Here is a 20706-nt window from a genome sequence, read left to right on the forward strand (position 1 = left end):
CTCTTTTACGAGACCACAAACTGAACGCTCGCTCAAGGCCCTTCAGAAAGTGCCATCATCTGCAATGACTTTGCTACTTTATCCATTAGAGTTGCGTTGTGTTATTATTCTTATTATTACTAGTAGCAATAGTAGTATAATATTACACCATAATATAGGAGTGTTACTTACCCCGTAACAATGCATTCTACCTACCTTTAAATTTTACATTGCCTTCAAATTTTAAGAGAAAATACCGCCCTCTATTTTATATTTTTCTAGTTTTGTTTTTATTTGCTCAAATCTCCCAACAGGTATTTTTATGCAGAAGAACCGGTGATGGGAAATAAGAAGTGAAGTTTTATAAGGAACTCCAGGTTAGGTAATTTGTATTATGGTTTTCTTTTAAAGATCTTTTTCAGTGTCTTAGAACGGATCGAACCAGTGACTTTCGTGGCTTATCTATCAATCAACAAATCTTGTTACCTTTTTTTCCTGGTTTTGTATTTTGAGCTCAACTAACCATCCACTTGCGCTGTTACACCGGATTCCGGGGCAGAGAGGAGGGGAGCAGTGTTGATAGTTAGTTTTGGCAACATCGCAGGACGAAAAGAGAGAGAGAGAAAGAAAGAAAGAAGTCTGCCGGCGGGTATTTCATGAGGCGCCCCATCTCTTGGCTGGTCTCTGTACAAGCTCCTCACGGTCGGTTCCCGATCGAGTAGTGCTATACTACTATAACACTGTTACATTGCAACTACCAACCGAATCCCATCCCACGAGGACTCAGTGCAAGAACGTAGCCAACACGAGTGGCTCACAGACAGACAGTCAGAGCTGTTTGTAGTGCGGAGAGAAAGAGTGTGTCTTGGTGTCCGCCGCGGAGCTTCGTGCATGTGTGATGTTGTGTCTTTGTTAACGTGAATTACATCTTACAGTGAGTGAACAGTGCATACAACAGTGCAGTGATTGTAGTGGTCAGTTCTTGCTGTTGGGACACTGTTGGGTGTCCCTCGTCCCAACAGTTCCATGAAAAAAAAAATGACAAAATAAATTATTATGCCCATAACAACGTAACAATTTCGTGTAAACTATGACAGTTCTTTTGGTGAATTGTTAGTGTGGTAGAGTGATACATTAGATTTACGGTGATACTTAGAAAAACAAAATAATAATACTTCAAAGTCGTTAGGATTTGTTTCATGGTGCTGTGTTTTTTTCTTTTTTTTCCCTCTTTTTGATGTCATAACGCATGAAAAAAGCAATTTAATAGATGCATAAACAATTTATTATTGCAAGTGATTTGACAGCTCAAAGCATCGACACTGCATGAATTGTTGAAATTTGACAAGTGAATTGATTTTGACCTTATGGTCCGGCGCTTTGTACTTACAAGCGTGTTGATAGCCGGCACTTAACAAAATTTGCAACAATACATTTTATTGTCAGTGCTGACATGTGATGAAACTGATTGTTCTTTGACAGAGACGAAAAAGAAAAGGAAAGAAAAGGTTTGCCGGTAAAGTGAGAGTGGTAGAGAAACACACTGTAATGAATACAGAGAATATCACAACTTGAACCAAATGGGATGGTTTGCCAAGCATGAGTGGAGCAAGGGTGACGAATTCCTCCGGTAAACCACCGCCGGGAAATGTCCGCGACGCCTCTGGACGTACAGGTGGCTCCTTGCGCCGAGGAGCGTCTTTCGCGTCCCCACAGAGCTATGTTAAAATTGGCACCATCCGCTATGGCGTTCGCATTGCTCCATCCAGCGACGGTCCTCAGAATCTCTTTCAATCGTCGTCGGCGCCGACCAGCCCTCTTCTCTCGCATCATTCGGTGGCGACATCGCGGGAGCAGTCTGTTAACCACGTTCTCCGCGAGGCGAACCAAGTGTTGCGTGCTCCCGGTGGCTTCCGCGGGCCGGTGCCGACGCTAAAAATACCTCCAAGTCGTGAGGAGGTAAGATTTCAAAGAAAAGCAGCTGGAATGGGCGGGGGTGGAGGGGAGGGAATCCCTCGCCCATTGAGACCAACAAGAACAGCTGAGCAGCGCCAACCGAGGAGAACAGCGGCGCTGGCACCCATCCCACTCGGTAGCACCGAGACACGAACCTCTTGCCCGTGTTGTTGTCCACCAGATACAGATTGCAAGAGTTGTTATCCGTGGAGACGGGCACAAAACGAAAAACATGAATGCAAAAGACTGGGTGTTAGTGCTTTAGTGGAATCAATCCCTCCACAGCCGTCGTCACAACAACAAGGACCCCGATCATTTTCAGCAGAACGCGCAACTTCGTCGCCTATTTTTAATCTAGATTCTGCTCGGGTGGACTCTCCCAAAGTCAGGAGCGGGACTATCTTTAGCGCGGCGCCCCTCAGTGTGAGCAACTCCCAAACCTCTCTTTGCCGAGAAGAGCGTCGTCATATAAATACTAACGTAGGCGCAGGCGTTGTCGCTTCGGCCCCGTGTATTCGCAATCACCAGTGTGCCATTAGCACGGGACAGTCCGAGTCGACGACGATCTACAGGAGTACGCTGGAATGGCCGAGGACACAGAAAAGTGTGTCAACTAGTGTGACCGTGAGTTCAGTGCGTTGGGGTGTGTGTTGGGAATCGGCTTCTACGTGTGTGAGGGGAGCTGTCAGTGAGGAACAGCAGGAGCTACTGCGGAACACAGCCGAGAGTGAATGTGCGTCGTCTCCGACGTCGTTTCTGGTGGTCGACTCCAAAGGGCATCGTCACACGGCCAGACTTGTGGTCGTAGAGCCCAGGTCGGAGGTCAACAATGGAGTGACATCATACGAAAAGCTCTGGACGATGGAAGGAAAACCGCCCGTCCAGCAGCACAAAAAGCACCATGAGGGAAGGGGGGAGTTGGAGGTGGGGGATGTTGCCGGGAATTACACTCAAGACTCCTCAACCCACGCCGGTAGACGTAGAGTTCGACCCAAACCGGACATTCCCGCATACTTTACTCTAAACAGAAACAAATCGCCTTCACAGCGCGGAGAACAGGTACCAAAATCATATTACGAAAGCGGTTCTATGTCCGATGGAGAAAAATGTGACCAAGAAAACCTCGAGAATATTCTACAAGTTCCTTTAAATTTCGACAAATTCCGCTTTGGTTCCCGCGAACGTAAACATGCGTCATCCCCATCTTCTTCCTCGTCTTCAAGCGGACACCAGTCGAGTAAATCTAAATCCAGAAGCGACAAAGTAGAGCGCCTTCGAGAACTTACCGAGCGTCTCAAACCATCATCCAGCCCCGAAAGAAAAGAAAATAGGCGAAAAGCCAACGCGAGCAAAAACGTATTTGTACCTGTTGAATCATCATCGTCAACATCGTCGCAGCCACCTACAGACATTTCCTCCTCCATTTCGCATCCCAAGGTAGAACCCGATAGCCACCAAACAGAGGGTGCCAGGGAAGAAGACAGTGGTGGCCTGGTGCCAGAGGTGCAATATACTTCACAGGAAGAAAACCTTGATGTGAAAGAAACTGACAAGTGTGCTGAAAGCAGTGTTTGTGAAATTAGTACACCTTCAACATCTACAGAGCCACTTCCCGAAAACACATCAAAACAAGAATCCACAGAAGAAGTCAAAGAAGATGATCTCTTCGAAGAGGGAAAACTAAGTCTTGGAAAGTTAAATACTCGTATCATTGTAGGGTCGTATGCTCAGCGTATTATCCCTTTTCGAAGTGCTTCTTTTTCACAGGTTGATATTTCCTCCGACGGAAAATATTTTAGGACTTCCAAGTCCCCTATTACATTGAAACCCGTTGCACCTTTTATTGGCGGTTCTTTGACATTTCCCCGCAAGAAAATTACGGAAATTCCTTCTCCTATACAATCCTCAAGCGAAGACCAAACAGCATCAGGTGTTACTCCTCCGCAAGACATCGCCGAGTCGACTTTATCCGTGGACTCCGCAGTTGGATCTATAGTGTCTGATGAGGATGGTTCGAAACAAGATACGGCCTGTAGGAGTTCTTCGGGAACGCCTCCAGAAGAAGAGGCTCTCAGTGAACAAATGCTTACCATAGGTGACCAACAAACACGACATAATGTTGAGGGCCAACAACAGGAGCGTCGTAATAGGGATGGTGACTTCCAACACAAAACACCTTCTGGGAGATCCCTAACGTATCCTCCACAACGACGTGGTTCTCGAAGTAATGAAATTGAATTTACATCCATTGACAGCAATGGAATGAAGAGCTTGAATGCAGGGCGTGAAATGGAAGAAAATTTTCAAGAAAGTGAATCTTCGCTAGCAGATAGCAATGTTGTTTTGAGCGATGCAGAAATGACAACAAGTCAAGATTTGCCTTTGCAATGGAGTGACCAGGTTGATACAAGCAAGCAGAGTGGAGAAACAGAAGACCAAGAAGAAACTCGCAGAGAAGAAGGAACAGAAGCGCCAATACAATGGACAGTTAGCGTGTATGTAGCAGAAGGAGATAATGACGCAACGAGCGAAGATGTGAAAACCCCGGAAGTAGAGTGCTGTACGCCAACTGAGAACCAAGAACGTTTAACATGGATAATCGGGGATGATACCAGAGAAGATACAAAATCAGACAAGAAGGATAAAACAGATGAACAAGAATCTTGGAGATCCTCCGAGGAATATCCTCGAGGCTCTGTTACTTTCCAGAGCTCAGAGGAAAGAGAAGATTACCAGAAGACACACGAGAATCAAACAAAACCAGAAGGAACAATCGAAAAACGGCCTCAGCTGCAAAAAGCGGATTCGTTAGAGCAGGAGCGTTATTTATCAGAGGGAGACAGCGACCTGGGAAGGGATTATCATGAAGATTCAGGGAAGGAAATGGAAGATGTGTCTCGAAGTCGCAAAAGTAGTTTGTGCGATTTTCAACTGGAATGTCCTCTTACACCTACCCCAATCCGAACACCGGCTCGAACGGTATCTCCGTCACCAATATCTCTTGAATCAGATTCGGAACGTAGTGGTGCTCCAAGAAGTCCCCATGCTCCGCGGCGATATTCCAAGCGTCCTTTACGCGGTCCTTACGGCGAAATGCTGGAAGCAGAAATGAGTAAATCTGAAATGAGATCTAAGCACCATTACAGTGACGATCTCAGCTTCCTCCATGAATTAAACATTAGAGAAACTAAATCCAGCTCCCCGAGACCTTCAAGCCCGCCATCCCCAACAAGTCAGGGCCCATCAACAGAAAACTCACGTTTACGACCCGGTCACCATTTCAGTGGCAGTCACTCACTTGACGATTCCCAGCTCCGGAGCGGCTACGGCCCTGGATCATCGGCATCATCACCTCGTTCTCCGAGAAGAAAAGTTAGCGCTAATATCCCTTACGTTCCGTCGGACGGTGATCTCCACAATGCCGGTGTGGGCCCAACAATGGTGTTACATCAAAGAACAGCATCCAGCCCCTCACAGTTATTGTACACAACAGAAGGATTTACGTCCGAAGAAGAACCCGAAATCATGGAACTTAGTCCGTCGGCGGCAAAGTTACTTGGCACGGAACAGAAGCTTGTGCTTCCACCGCCCGAAACCTCTGCTGATGCAGAGACCAACAGGAGGAACTCCATCAAACGAAGATGGGTAAGTACTTTGTTTGTCTGATTTTGTAAAATAACTTCATGTTGATTGGAGGTACTGTGCAGACTGAAAATATCCCACTATGTGTATCCTTTTGTTGATTCTGTCAACTCTGTACCAGTGTTTCTCGTATGGAAGGTTACATAATAGTAAATCTTTATATCATTAGTGTTTTCTCTACTTTATTAGTTCACATAAATGAAACCCGCATAAATAATTTCTTTAAACATGAAGTCTTTATTTTGAAATAATAAGTTTTATTCGTAAAATTTCCATTTTTGTAGGCATGGATATTTTCAGTCTGTACCGGCGGTAATACAGGAGTTCAATTCTCCTTTATGTTATCAGATTTTTTTTTAAATGTAAATAACGCTGAGAAAGCTTAATTCGGCAATCAAATATTGTTATTCTTCTTTTCCTCGAACTACAGGTACCTCCAGTTTTGAATAGACAAGAGACGCCTTGCTTACTAGTTCTCACAGTATTAAACGTTACAAGAATACAACATCAAATAGACTGACTCAACTGATGCGGTTGAGTCTGATTTCGTTCTTGGTTGTGCTCAAAATCCAAACTGTTGCTGTTGAACATATTAGAACAGTTGGACATTATTCTAATGATTGTTCGAGCATTAGACATTAGACGATTGTGTGAATTAATTTTTACAATCGTGTTGAAAAAAAATGAAATCTTTGAGTTTTACGTCCCACGGTTATGCCGGTTAGGCTAAAGGAGACGGTGATGATGAGTAATGAAGAAAGTGGGAGGAAACGGGAGAACCCCGAGAAAACCCACACACGCGGTGTTTGTCCACCACAAAGTTCACTTGGCGGGGGCTGGGATCGAACCCAGGACCCCAAGCACCAGAGCCACCGCGGCCCCTACAATCGTGTTGAGTAACAAGGCCACCTTTATTTTGTAGTCCATTGCTTTATATCAGGAATTATTTGTCTATATACATTTAATCCTACTAGTATTAAATATATATACATTTAATACTTGTACTTAAATTTGATCATTGAATATTTAAATTATATAATAAAATTTAATTTGTGCAGGTTTACTTTTGACCCACCACTCGAAATATTTGTTGAAAAATTATAATTTTTTCAGTAATTTCCTTCTTATTGTCTCCTAAATGATTTGAGCTGGGCGACATGAAAATCTCTCACTTAATATAGATAAAATTCAAGGGGGCATTAGAAGTTAATTATTGAAAAAATACAATTCTTTTATGATTTGCATATAAATACGGCGTCCCGATGTAGGGCATAAAAACTACAGTACAAAAAGCAAACTAACCTGTATTAGGTGATTCTATGCAAAAAAAATTCATATGAACATAGGTCCTAATCTCACTGGTTTGAGAGCTACCGGTTGTGAACAATTTTTTACTTTATACTGATTATTACTCACTCTGTAGTTATTCTACAGAGATTGTATATAGCGGATTTGAAAGGTGATGAAATGACCTTTCTAATGATATGCAATATGTGACAGTAGTATCTTTGAAAGAGAAGTTATTGAGGGATATTTTGGAATCAGTGTTGCCATCCAATTTCTTTAAATAACATTCACTTTCTGAAATTGCCCTCAATAGCTTCCCTTTCGAAGACAACACTGCCATGTGATGTATACCGTTGGAAAGGTTATTCCATCACCTTTCAAATCCGCTATGTCTTACCTCTAGAAAATAGTTACAGGATGAACAATACGCAACAAAGTAAAAAAATGATTCACAGCCTGTAGCTCTAAACCGTTGAGATTAGGACCTATGTTGATATGAACTTTTTTGCTTAGAATCACTCATATTACCATTTTCCAAAATATTGCCACTTCCTCCTGGGACACCCTATATGTAGTATTGAACAGGTATTATTCTGCACCCGAAAAGATGATAAGTAATTGTAAAATACTTCCACCTATATTTTCAGGAAAAAAATCGAACTAGGTTGTTTTTATAAGAGAAAGAGTACAGATGAATTGTAAGACCAATTTTTCATGCTATATCAATCATTTCCCTGTTAAACAAGTAAAGTTTTATTAACAAAGTGTACAATTGTATGTTACGAATTTTGGGGAAGGGTCCAGGTTGATGCTCATCGTGCTCGAACCCGGCACTAACCAGTTGCAAGTAAACAATTATCCGCTATCCTTCGTTTTTTTGTAAACAAATAGATTTCGCGAAAATGATTTCGATGTTAAAACAAAATCGAGGGAAAATATCACGACATATGAATTTAATAAATTAGTGTATATCTGAAATAGTGGAGTGGGTGCTATTCTTTTGTTTTCCGCAGTGTAGTGATCTTGAGTTTTTTTTTTCTTGCATCTGAGGGTAAAGAGGAGACAATTAGAGTATAAATTCTCTGTTGTCAGGTGAAGAGAAGACTACATTTTGTAGTTTCCTCCCTACATCTTGTTCCGAAAGACCTACAACTTATTTTGTGTTTGTGAGCGTTTCTTGACAAAATAACAGGGGTTTCCATAAGAAAATTATAGCTGTGGATAGTCACGAGGTATTTTTCTTTTCTTTTCACAAAGAAGACACCAGAAAATTCAACAACCACTGGAAGATTTATGGGAAGTTCCTGAAAGAGCAAAGATGAAAACAATAGCTGACTTTAACAAGTAGCCGTGCAGCGTCTGAAGGAAACAAGTTGAAATGTCAGGATTCGTTTAATAGAGAATGATGACTCCTTTGCGTGGCATTGAATACCAGTAGAGAAAGGTGTTTAATCATTTATCTAGTTGTCAATATTATCGGAACCTGGATTTATAGTGGAATATATCAAATAAATCCTTTTGCACACATTACAGTTTATTTGAGAATATATTGTCTTATTAAGAACGCAATAGAAAGCATCATCATCATCATCATAGGTATTATAACATTATTGGCAGGTCACTTGCCGCAACTGAGAAGCTTCCATACTCTACGATCTTCTACTAACCTCTTCGTTTTCCCGTACATTTTTCTGTTCTGTTTGTAATCTCCTTCGCCTTCTCCCTCTCTTTCCTGCCACCATACTCTCTAGCACGTCCCTCTCATGATATAGTTCCTTCTTAGCCAATGTCCCAACCAGTTTCTCTTCATCTTCTTAATATCCAAAATTGTTCTTTTCCCTCCCACCATTTCTAACACTCTCTCATTCGTTTTCCGCTCGACCCAGCTAATTCTCTCCATTCTTCTCCACATCCACATTTCGAGAGCTTCCAATCATTTCCCATCATTTTTGCTTAATGTACATCTTTCTGATCCATACAGTACAATATTCCACATGAAGCATTTTATGAGTCTTTTTCTCAACCCGTTATTATATGTTCCACAAAATAGACTTTTCTTTCTCCTAAAGGCTTCTTTCGCCATTCCTATCATTACTTTTATTTCACTTCACACTTCATATCATTACTAATAATTTCAAGTATCTGGGAAGTATTTTGACGAGAGAAGCTTACTGCACCAAACATATCAGGTCAAGAATTGCTATAGCTAAAGAAGCATTCAACAAGAAAAGATCACTCTTAACTAGCAGCCTTAATATTGAACAAAGGAAGAAGTTAGTCAAGAGTTATATATGGAATATTGGACTTTATGGTTCAGAGACTGAAACATTATGGAAGTTATAGAAGAAATATTGAGGGAATTTCGAAATGTGATGTAGGAGGAAAATGAGGAAGGTAAAATGGACAGAGAGAGCAACAAACGAAGATATTTTAAACCGGATAGGAGAGAAGAAGATACTTCTAGCCAGGATCCTAAGTAGAAAGACCAATTGGATTGGACATGTTTTGCGAAGAAATTGCCTTCATACCGCCATAGAATGGAAGACGGAGTAAAGGGATGGATAATAATAAGAAGAACACAACTGATCGATGTTTTGAAAAATATAAGAAAATATTAGGAGTTAAAAGAGGAAGCTGAAGATCGAAAAACGTAAAATCTAAAATTAAAAAAGAAAAAAACACGCCATTAGTCCAAGGAAATATACGTACATCCATGTCCAAAATGATTGTCGCATATCTATAACTGTCTTCTTTTAAGAATATCATTTGATAATGATTTTGCAGGGTACTTTTAATACTGATACTATGTGCATAATCGGGAAATGTATATTTATGGTAAATTTCATGGGAAAAGAATCATAAATACGAAAATTAGAATGAGTAAAACAAAATGTTGCTAAATGGACAAGGAAGTTTTATTATTTTTTTTATTGTTCTTATTTACTGCTCTTTTGACATGAAATCTGCCCCATACATGTCTTTGCAGATTATACACATACTAACATTATAAGTAACACCAGGCGAATTCGTTATCAAATTATATTCCTACAACAACATATTGATAGATATGCGACAATAATTTTGGACATGAGTGTACATGTACCCTACACATACATTTAGCCTCTCTTACCAAGTGTAGAAGCTCATGTTCTAGAAACACCGCTGCTATAAATGCGAAGGATTCGAGCTTATTTACATACACTTCAACACTATTACAGGGTATAACAAGACAGTGGATCACTGTATTTTCCAAGAATATTCCGACTTACCCTAAAATCTCTCTTGAAAGTAATGTTTCATTTTATTGCGTTACACTTATGCCTTTGAGGATTAGATTGGTAATGAAACTGAATAGTAATGGAGGAGTTTGTAGAACGAGACTAGTGGGAGGGAAAAAAATATAGAAGAAAACCTACGAATTATCCATCACAAGCTAACATGCACTGAGATTGAACCAGCGTCCCTTCCCACCAATAGCGAGTGTTCTATAACTTGAGTGCCACCGTCTCCCTTGTTATCTCTCCGTTGATCCAGATAAATTGAAAATAAAAATTAAATGAGAGAAATGCTACTGAAATTCTTGGTGAGGCTCATCTGCGGCATGTATAAATATAATTTGTGTGGAAACTAGAGACTGTGTGTGTGTTTGATTTGATTGGCTGCGAGGCATGCGCAGACGGTGTTCAAGCGTTTGTGTTTGTGAATGGCTTAGTCAACTGAGCTGAAGATGGAGGCCGTGATCGTAGATTGAACGAAGCCATTGTCTTTGAGTGCTGATGATTAACACTGAATATGTGTAAGGAGGGCTTTTGCTTCTTCTCTTTTGCTAAACACTGGCCATCAGCTTCTTTTCTTTTTCTTTCGTCTGTCAAAATGACTTCACTGACCGTTTGATGGTCATAATGAGAGAACAGACAACTGTAAACCAACAGAAAACATTTTATTATTAGCATATTCATAAGACACAGGGTGTTTGCAAAGTCTTCTCCCAGTGAAGAGAACTAATCACCAGATTATTGCTTATAATAATAATAATAATAATAATAATAATAATAATAATAATAATAATAATAATAATAATAATAATAGTAATAATAATCTATATATTAAAATGCTAGGTTTATATGTTTGTCCCCAAAATAAAGTTATGTTTATCTCCAATAATTTCAAGAATGAAATTTCGAAAACCACAAGTGCTGGAAACATCTCGTTTTCACTGGTCGATTTTAAATTTGGTGTAGATTATCCAGTTCTAATTCAATTTTTAAAAAAGTGGTCCTTATTTTTATTACATTTTATTACACTGAAAATGTTAAAATCTTTAAAAAGTAAAATGTCACATCCTACAAGTTATACATTCCTACCCATAGTTGTAATTGGGGGTTGTATACCTCTCAGGCGTTTGTTTCATGGCCAAATGATGACGAAAAACGAGGGATAACCATTTCATCAGTCCAAGATGAATCTTTATTGTTTGGAGTGTTTTGCCCAATGATCACAATACATCACTGAAATTATGATTAATTGTGTGTGTAATGTATTTGCTTATTACATATTGCTTGTAAGAAGAAATAAAACACTGATCATACATTAATTAGAAACTCCAACCGGAAGTAGGCTCAAATATTGCAAACAGTGCGAGATATTGAAAAAATGAAGAAAAAATCTCCCCTTTATCGTACCCGTTGCCGATTTTTATCAAGACGTCCTTCACTTGTATCTGTAAAGGGACATGTACAGATATGAGGAATAACAAGGAGATTCATGCTCATATGTGAATGATGCGTTGTATAGAGAGCGTAGGTTCAGCTAGTAAGAACTAGCGTTTCGTTTAACGAAAAGTTATTATCGTGTGGTGTATTGAGTTTCGGGTTCTATTCCCGGGAATTCTACCTCAAATTAGCTCGATCGTACAGTTACAGGAAAGGACAGCCCAGTGTAAGGTCAGTACTGAAAGTAATGCAAGAAAAACTGATACTGCATATTCACTCGAACATGTGCTAGACAAATCCCTCTCGGACTTTGCGTCTGGGACTCAGACTTACCTCCCGGCATCCTCTCATTCCTTCCTCTGCACCGGAATGGTTGGCCTTCCGTTTACTTAATATGCGGCCGGCCAATGTCTACGTCTCATCTACCCTCGGGTTGATTTATATGTGGTCAGCACATCTGCTTCTGTTTTCGTTATTTTTGGTTTTTCGCTGTTTCTTAGCTTAAACTTCCCGATTGAGCCACGGTAGATACAATAGCTTAGTGGTAGAGCAATACCTCCTTCTTAATTCAAAGTAATTGCTCAGTTGTTTCACCGTAGACTCGATACTTTAGTTGAAGAGTTGTCCGTGATTCTACTCCAAGTCATATGACTTTACAATGAATAACAGTATCTAGCTGTTTCCTCAGTTTTTTTTTTTCATTTCTTCCCACTGTTTCAAGACATTGGTTCTTCCACTATCTTAACTGTTTGCATTAATCACCACGCAAGAGGGTTTCACTTCTCACTTGCGTTAACACGTTCTAGTTTCTGCGGTATATAAGCACTTAGAATTGCTTGTTTCAGCTTTCGCGTTGTCTTCCGGTCCGCAAAGTTCTGCGAAGACTGATACGGAATGTTGCCTCATATCCTTTTATGAAAAATAATCCCATTCAGGTGTTTCAGATATGGCCATTGATGAAATTATCTTATCTTAAAAAATAAAATAAAATAAAATTGACGCATCATTTGTAGCCACGTCGAACTATTAGATTCAATTCGATTCTATTTGATTCATCATGAATTCATCTAAGTTCGATGCAAATTTTCTTTTCAATAAGGATGTAATAAGTAGTTTTTTTTTTAATTTTAATATTAGTACTAGCAAATGCGCACGCCTCTTACTGTAAGCAATACTTCATGTTTTTCCTTCTACAACTTTCAGATAAATTCGTATGAAGTTACTATTGCACAAAATTTGAACGTCACGTATGAGCATATGGTTTTATCCGAGCGTTTGCAGTAGTAGTAGTTGCTTAACCTCGCATTTTCCAACCACATTGAATCAAATGAATCTTTTTATCCATGACGGTGCGGATCTCCAACCACAATGGTCTGAAAATCCAACCGCTGGTAATAGTTACGATTCGCGGCGGATGGGCGGTTTCTATTTACACTGTATTTATGGGCCCTTTTATCTACATCGATTCGGATTGCGCCGAAAACTCCTTTGATTCAATGCAGTTAAGCAGTTTGGCCAGAGCGTTGGTCAAGCAGTTAGTCAAAATTTCTTTTATATGGAGAAAAATAATTTGTGTTTAAGAGATTGACATATCGAATTTGAAGAAATAATATATTTTTTTCTCAACCCACCCTAATTATACAATTTATAATGGTTCTTGCTGAAGCAGTGACCTATTTAGGATTTTGTTTTGGGAGGTTACGCACAACACGGGGAAGCAGGGGGTAATTGTCCACCTGAGTTTGAAAATTAAATAGGTCTATGTTTTAATTTATGCATAAATTGAAGTTTTAATGCAACGAATTGCAACTTGGTAAATCTTATGCGATATGATACACACAAACATTTAACAGTGAATATAACCTTTTATTCTGTTCATAGAAGAAAAAGGAAACATCCTCTAGGTCTACCTAATTTCCCGGGCTACTTATTCCCCCCTCCTCGTCTTGGTTTTCTTTAATTCAAACATTTATCTTTATAACTAAACGATGTAAATGTTTCTTTGCTACAATAACTAAAGTCCCGTTAGGTTGCTATTAGGGATGGGCAAAACCGGTTTTTATAAAACCGGAAACCAGTTTCTAGAAAAACCGAAATCCGAAAAACCGACATTTCGGTTTTCTACAAAAACCGGTTCAGTTTTCTCCAAAGTCAGTTTCAGTGAAAACTTTTGGAAAACACATAAAACTATTTCTGTGGAAACGGAATCGGTTTCCGGAGAACAACGAAACACTTTTCTGGTCAGAAATAGAACCAATTTTGGAAAAACTGAACCGTTTTTGGATAAAATCGATACCCGGTTTCGGGAAAAACCGAACCGGTTTTGGTGATAAACAGTTTTTTTAAAATGTTCAAAAACTGAGTTCGGTTTTTCTAAATACCGAAAACCGAAAAAACGGTTTTTGTGCCAGCACTAGTTGCTATCCATGCAAGTTGGTGTGGAATACCAGTTTCGCTTATCAGCTTCTCTTAGTTTTCGTGTTACTGACTACGGCCGACTTGAATTACAACTAACAACGGTCGAAAATATGATAGGAGAAACGAAAGAAAGTAACAAATAAGAAAAAGAAACAGAAGAGTAGAATGGACGAAAGAAAGGAGAAAAGAACGCAGTTCTTACATGGAATGAAATTTGACAAATACAGTATTCTTTCTGAACAAAGAGCTAAGAAAATGGAAAGTCAATGAAATTCTTAAAAATGTTAAGAAGGATTATTGTTGTACGTGGAATGCGAAAAAGTAACAAATTTATTTCGGGGAAGCTTGAGTCCGATACTACCCTTAAATACGCCATTGTTCTCAAGTATGAAAGTTCTCGTTTGAAACCATTTGCTAAACATTTCGTTGGAACATTAGTCCTAAAATAATAGCAATTATAATGAGTGAGTGGTACCACTGTGGTGCTTAGGTATAGTGTGCTTTGAGTGTAAGAAGAAATTTAGATTTGATTTCTTCTAAAATCTACGTATGTATTGTACGCCAACTTATGCTAAGTAAGATGTTTTCAGGTGGCTCATTTCTCTCAGTTTACTCATCTCAAATCTACAAATTAGAAAAAGAAATATGTTTTCTTTATGTATGTTGTGAACATGAAAAAAAAAAAGCTAGGGTAGAAATGGCGAAAGAAGCCTTTAGGAGGAAGAAAAGTCTATTTTCTAAGACCTTGAATGAAGAGTTGAGAAAAAAGACTCATAAAATGCGAAGTATTGTGCTGTATAGATCAGAAACATAGACGTTACGCAAAAACGATGACAAACAATTGGAAGCTTTCGAAATGTGGGTGTGGAGAAGAATGGAAAGAATTAGCTGGGTCAAGATTAAAATGAATATGGTATTAGAAATGGTGGTGGGAAAACAGAACAATTTTAGATATTATTAAGAAGAGGAAGAGAAACTGGTTGGGACATTGCTAAAAAGGAAGTGTACCATAAGGGACGTGCTAGAGGGTATGGTGACAGGAAAGAGAGGGAGAGGGCGAAGAAGACTACAATTAATTTACGATTTCAAAACAGAAAAATCGTACGCGAAGACGAGAAGATTAGCGAAAGACCGTGGAGTATGGAAATTTCTCAGTTGTGGCAAGTGACCTTCCAATAATGGCAGAATACCTATGATGATGATGCATGTACCATCATCATAGGTATTTCTACCAACAAAGAAAATAAAGTCTACTTGTTTTCAAAATAAAGACACATGTCATTTATTAGTGGGTAATGGAAAGCCTTTTAGGAATTTACTTAATTTATAGAACAGTTTCGACTAAATAATATGGGGAAAGTGTAATCTTTCAGTTTAACGTCGTACGATTATGCCCTCTGAGGCTAAGGGAGACGGGTGATTAAGGCAAGTGAATAATGATGGGAGAATTGGTGGAATGACATTGCGGGAGGAAAAGGGAGTATCCCGAGAAAGCCCAGGGACACGATGTTGTCCACTACAAACTTACTTGGTCCGGTGATCGAGTCAGGGACCCCACATACCACAGTAAGTGCTCTACCACCATTTTGTAAGTTAACTGATTTACCGAACTTTCTTCACTAACTTAAGAGGCCTCATCCCGGCGAAATTAAAATACCGCTAATTTTACATTAATTATGTGATATCTTCAAATAGATAAAAGATAAATCGAAATGTGGAACAAGAGCGCCCTAGACAATATTATTTTACATGAGAAAGCGTTATCACGACTCACTTATCTGCTTTCGATTTCGAGCCATTTTGAAAATCGGCATTTATTTTCGCGTTTCTAAACGGCTGAAAACGGAAAGCCACTAGGTGACTTGTGATAACGGTTCCTCACGCAAAATAATATTGCCTAGGGTGCTCTTGTTCCAGATTTCAATTATCTTTTATCTATTTGAAGATATCACATAATTACTATAAAATTAGCGGTATTTTAATTTCGCCGGGATGAGGCCTCTTAATTATTCTAAGTATTTTTACTTCTTTTCCATTAGCCTTGTTTTAAAAGACAGGGACACGAATACACAAACATCGAGGACAGTCAAAATTCCAAAGGATCTCCCACCGGGAATCGAACCCGGGGTCACACACCAAAAACCGGGATCACGCACTAGCCACTAGACCAGCGGGGAGGGCTTTACTGAGGCATTGTATCCTCTAAAGAATATGGAGTAATATTGCTACCAATTATTTTCATGTCGATATACTCTCAGTACTGAAAGGTACCAGTAGTAGTCCCCCCGTTATGCGCGAATGACTCATCCTCACTCTCTTTTATGACCGGGGTCAAAGGTCAATGACCTGGCCCGGGGTCAATGACCTAGGGGTACTTAGGACCACCCCCTCTAAATTTTGGCAGGGGTACCTTGGCCCACCCCCTAAATTTTGGCAGGGGTACATAGGACCACCCCCCTTAAATTTTGGAAATTGCCAAATCTAAAAATTTGGTATGGTAGCCTAGCACCACAGTATGTACCTCTATTAGTATTGGGTGTCTATGTCGTTCCCTTTTATGGGTAAAAAATTGCCAAAAATTCAAATTTCGGGGTTTTTTGACCTAATTTATCCCCTTTGATGAGGTGTTATTACCTTATATAGTTATATGGGCGTATACAGGGGTCCATTACCTTTCATAAGACATGGGTATATTAATGCACCCCTTGAAAAATTTGGGAGGGGTACCTTGGCCCACCCCTTAAATTTTGGAAATTGACCAATTTCAACATTGGGTATTATAGTACAGGACCCTAATATGTATTATGATAAATTTGGGTGGTCCACCTCGTTCCCTTCTAGGGGTACAAAATTGCCAAAAATATAAACGTAAGCAATACGTAGTACCACGTGTTTGGTTTTTGGTCGATTTTATTCCCTTTGATGAGGTGTTATTACCCTATATGGTTATATTGGCGTATACAGGGGTTCATTACCTTTCATAACATATGGGTATATTAATGCACCCCTTGAAAAATTTGGGAGGGGTACTTTGGCCCACCCCTTAAATTTTGGAAATTGATCATTTTATATATTTGGTATTATAGTACTGGACTCTAACATGTATTATGATAAATTTGGATGGTCCACCTCGTTCCCTTCTAGGGGTACAAAATTGCCAAAATATAAACGTAAGCAATACGTAGTACCACGTGTTTGGTTTTTGGTCGATTTTATCCCCTTTGATGAGGTGTTATTATCCTATATAGTTATATGGTCATGTATAGGGGTCCAGTACCTTTCATAAGATATGGGTATATTTGTGCACTCCTTTAAAAATTTGGGAGGGGTACTTTGGCCCACCCCTTAAATTTTGGAAATTGCCCAATTTAAACATTTGGTATTATAGTACCGGACCCTAACATGTATTATGATAAATTTGGGTGGTCCACCTCGTTTCCTTTTAGGGGTACAAAATTGTCAAAATATAAACGTAAGCAATACGTTGTACCACGTGTTTGGTCTTTTGGCCCAATTTATCATCTTGGATGAGGTTCTATTACCTTATATGGTTATGTATAGGGGTCTATTCCATATCATAAGATATAGGTACATTTGTGCACCCCGGGAGGGGTACTTTGGCCCACCCCTTAAATTTTAGAAATTGCTCATTTTATATATTTGGTATTATAGTACTGGACCCTAACATGTATTATTATGATAAATTTCAGTGGTTCACCTCGTTCCCTTTTAGGGGTACGAAATTGCCAAAATATAAACGTAAGCAATACGTTGTACCACGTGTTTGGTTTTGACCTAAGTTATCCCCTTGGATGAGGTTCTATTACCTTATATGGTTATATGGTTATGTATAGGGGTCTATTCCCTATCATAAGACATAGGTACATTTGTGCACTCCTTTAAAAATTTGGGAGGGGTACTTTGGCCCACCCCTTTAATTTTGGAAATTGCCCCTTTTACATGTTTGGTATTATAGTATAGAACCCTAATATATATTACTATAAATTTGGGTGGTTCACCACGTTTCCTTTGATGGGTACGAAATTGCCAAATTTTAGTACAACCACGTGTTTGGTTTTGGCTCAATTTATCCCCTTGGATGAGGTCCTATTACCTTATATGGTTATATGATCATGTATAGGGTCCATTCCATATCCCCTTAAATTTTGGAAATTTTCCAATTTAAGCATTCGGTATCATAGTACATGACCTCAACATGTATCATGATAAATTTGGGTGGTCCATCTTGTTCCCTTTCATGGGTAAAAATTACTAAAATATAAACATAAGCAATATGTTGTACCATGCGTTTGGTTTTTGGCCCAATTTCTTCCCTTTGATGGGGTTCTATTACCTTATATGGTTATATGGTCATGTATATGGGTTCATTTCCTATCATAAGACATGGGTACATTGACGCACCCCTTGAAAAATTTGGGAGGGGTATTTTGGCTCATCCACTCGGTTTTAGAAATTGTTTTAATATAAGCATTTGGTATCATAGTACAGGACTTCAATATGTACCACTATAAATTTGGATGGTCCACATCGTTCCCTTTCATGGGTAAAGAACTACCAAAAATCGAATTTCGGAGGTTATTGACACCTATTTAGCACGTTATATGGTTTATTACCTTTATATGTTTATGTTCCCTTTTAAATTTGGGAATTATCAAATAACAAAATTCGGTAAACGTTTTCTAGGACCCATTGGTGTTCCTCTTATGGCCAAATATTCAAAATTTAAATGTTATTGACCGGCTTTATTATTGAATAAGTACAGGATTTATTACTTTTTTTCATAAGACACAGGTGTATTTGTGTACCAATCTTAAATTTTGGGAGGGGGTACATTTCTTATTGTCGTATCAATAATTGGTAATTGGATAGTATATCATTCATTGGGTAAATCATTGTCAAATATGAGTATGATCACGTGATCAGTTATTAACCTATGATGGGATTAGGAGTCCAGGACATTGGTACATTAAAACTTTGTAGTATAATTTGAGAATGCGTCATTGGTTTTGATTATTCACGCCAAATATAAACGTAAGCAAGACGTTGTACCACGTGATTGTCCTTGATGAGGTAGTGTACAGGGATTCATTTCCTTTGTTGTGGTACTTCTTAAGTTTGAGTACACACACTTCTAGAAAACAGTTGGTTCTACTCAGGTAAACAATTGACGGACATTATTGACCTTATTGAACATATAATAATATGATTAACTCTAAGACTTAGGTATATCAGGAGAAGTATTCTTTAAATTTGGGAATGGTGATAAACAGAATTTTAACATAAGGTGCGAAATTAGAAACAATACATTGAACTTTTTAGTCACAGCTCATAGTCTAAGATCATTGGTGGTGATTGATTTTGAAATCTGATAGCTATCCTTATTGAATCTTATGACTCATAGACGAAAGGCAATACATGCTACAACACTGGCAAAGTTATTGTTAATGCAATTTGATTGGTTGATCACTATCTTTCCTGCAATCTGATTGGTTGATCACTATCTTTCGTGCAATCTGATTGGCTGATGATTTTCAAATCTTTGCTGTATTCAGTTTTAAGTTTTGTTTAACATTTAAAAATCTTGGTTTCGTTCAACATTTTGCACTCACTGATAAATATGATCAAAACCGTTTATTTGTTAATCGAATAGTTAAAAACCGGATAAAGTTTGACGGTTAACCGTGAAACGTAAAATTTTTTTAGTTTGAAATTTTTTTGCTTGAAATTTTTTTTTGAAAATTTTTTCGTTTCCAAATTTTTTGTTTCAAAATTTTGTTTGAGATTTTTTCGTTTGAAATTTTTTGTTTGAAAATTTTTTCGTTTGAAATTTTTTGTTTGAAAATTTTTTTGTTCGAAAATTTTGTTTAAAATTTTTTGTTTAAAATTTTTCGTTTCCAAATTTTTTGTTTGAAATTTTTTGTTTCAAAATTTTGTTTGAAATTTTTTTCGCTTCAAAATTTTGTTTGAATTTTTTTTTGGTTTGAAATTTTTTGTTTGAATTTTTTTTTCGTTTCAAAATTTTGTTTCAAAGATTTTTGTTTGAAATTTTTGTTTCAAAGTTTGAGTTGACATTTTTAAAAGTTTGTGCACCTATTAGTAAAGAACCAGAACTGTTTAGAACAAAAACCTTTGACAACATTGTGGTGCAATAGTACACGTCAGAACATGGGGTTGTACTTGAAATGAAAAAACACAATTCATTGAAATGGATCATTTTATTACACTCCACATACATCCATACCAGATTGTGGTTCTGGATATTGTCGATACAATGTATTTTGAACTTCTTGCACTAGTTTGTCTTTAGCATATAATTTTAATTCCAATTGAAGTCTTTTAAGGTCTAATGCAATATCAATTGGTGAAAACTTAATGTCCATTTGATCACAAATAAACTGTTTATCAATACAGGTATGCACCCAAGAACGATGTTGACAACCATCACAATATCTAGATACATGTTGTACAATATGCATAACACATTTTTCAAAATAGTACTTTTTCAGGAATATACTAGTTTTGTTGCACACTTCCACTGCATGTTTCACACATTGAAATACGTTGATGAATTTGTTCCATTCCGTTTGTGTTAGATACACCATATTGCGAGGGACATGAAATGTACTCTTTTTACGTAACAGCACCATCTTCTCTTCGAGGACTGTACGCATCACCACTTCATGATTTGAGC

The 20706-nt window shown here is 38.3% G+C and overlaps 1 protein-coding gene across 1 annotated transcript in view; it reads left to right on the plus strand.

Annotated features, from left to right (window-relative positions):
- The first annotated feature begins 647 nt into the window (after positions 1-647).
- LOC145681296 (uncharacterized) overlaps positions 648-20706 on the plus strand; it is a 510716-nt gene continuing 490657 nt past the window's right edge. Inside the window, exon 1 of the mRNA XM_081752944.1 lies at positions 648-5580. Within this exon, the coding sequence (XP_081609070.1) occupies positions 1579-5580 (4002 nt within the window). The 5' untranslated portion in view covers positions 648-1578. The remainder of the gene's footprint in view (positions 5581-20706) is intronic.

This window comes from Thermobia domestica, chromosome 3 (genome assembly GCF_964235325.1).
Source record: "Thermobia domestica chromosome 3, izTheDome1.hap1.1, whole genome shotgun sequence".
Lineage (NCBI taxonomy): Eukaryota > Metazoa > Arthropoda > Insecta > Zygentoma > Lepismatidae > Thermobia > Thermobia domestica.